At 44.5% G+C, this 860-nt stretch overlaps 1 protein-coding gene across 1 annotated transcript; it reads left to right on the forward strand.

Annotated features, from left to right (window-relative positions):
* Window positions 1-96: 96 nt before the first annotated feature.
* On the forward strand, window positions 97-859 carry Tsp_15337 (conserved hypothetical protein). Its single transcript, XM_003366928.1, has 4 exons — window positions 97-174; window positions 236-322; window positions 476-561; window positions 616-859. The coding sequence occupies exons 1-4, from the start codon at window positions 97-99 to the stop codon at window positions 857-859; spliced, it is 495 nt and encodes a 164-aa protein (XP_003366976.1).
* The last annotated feature ends 1 nt before the right edge of the window (window position 860 follows it).

Here is an 860-nt window from a genome sequence, read left to right on the forward strand (position 1 = left end):
GCAACTTATTGCTTTCCCGAATTATCCGATTTACTTTCTGTTCTGTTCAGCTAGCTGATATTTCTGAGCTGTCTTGCACCGAATCGTAGTAGCAGTATGGGTCTTGCTTTTGAAGGAAGATCATACAAATTGAAACACACGGGCAAACAGAAGAAATGTTGGAGGTGTTCAAAGGTATGCGTTGAATGTACAGCATGTGTTCCTTGTTATTAACAATTACCTTATTTTGGTATAGGATAAAAAAGGCTGCGGGGGTGCAGTGTGGACAGATATAGAAGTTACGGCCGTGATCAATCGAAAAGATCACGCTGAAACCTGCCAGGTAGACGAGCACCTGGCATATAAAATGGAGAAGAAGGCACTTCTTAAAAAACGAAGTGCCGAAGAAACGAAGCCCATCCCCGCAATATATGATGAAGATGCCTCTGCCGCGTCCGCTGAGCCGTCTACATCCGGACAGTTTCTGGTTTTTTAGCGAGTGCGAGCCGCAATGTATAAACATCGGGCGAAACGCTTCCCCAGACTTCCTGAACACCGGCATGATCTGGTATTACCAGATCAGTTTTAAAAAACGATGTTTGGGGAAGACTTTTTATTGTGCCAAAGTAATTCCAGGCATATACTGGTATTTGCGACGGGTTCCAACATTAGACTGCTGGCAGCCAGTCGAACATGGGGCATGGATGGTACATTCAAGGTTGTACCACAATGGTATCAAAAACTGTTTACCATCCATGCCTTTTTGGCGGGCAAGCTGGTGCCAGCAGTCTATTGTTTATGTATGGATAAAGGTATTCCGACATACGGGTTTATTTTAAGCAAGTCAGGCATAACCGGCAAGCCTCAGCGTCGATCTTAAT

Source organism: Trichinella spiralis (assembly GCF_000181795.1).
Source record: "Trichinella spiralis strain ISS 195 chromosome Unknown Scfld5170, whole genome shotgun sequence".
Classification (NCBI taxonomy): Eukaryota; Metazoa; Nematoda; class Enoplea; order Trichinellida; family Trichinellidae; genus Trichinella; species Trichinella spiralis.

Coding starts and splice junctions, on each gene's coding strand:
- Tsp_15337 (XM_003366928.1), top strand. CDS start 97: ATGGGTCTTGCTTTTGAAGGAAGATCATACAAATTGAAACACACGGGC. Junction 175..235: donor AATGTTGGAGGTGTTCAAAG/GTATGCGTTGAA, acceptor ATTTTGGTATAG/GATAAAAAAGGCTGCGGGGG. Junction 323..475: donor ATCACGCTGAAACCTGCCAG/GTAGACGAGCAC, acceptor CTGGTTTTTTAG/CGAGTGCGAGCCGCAATGTA.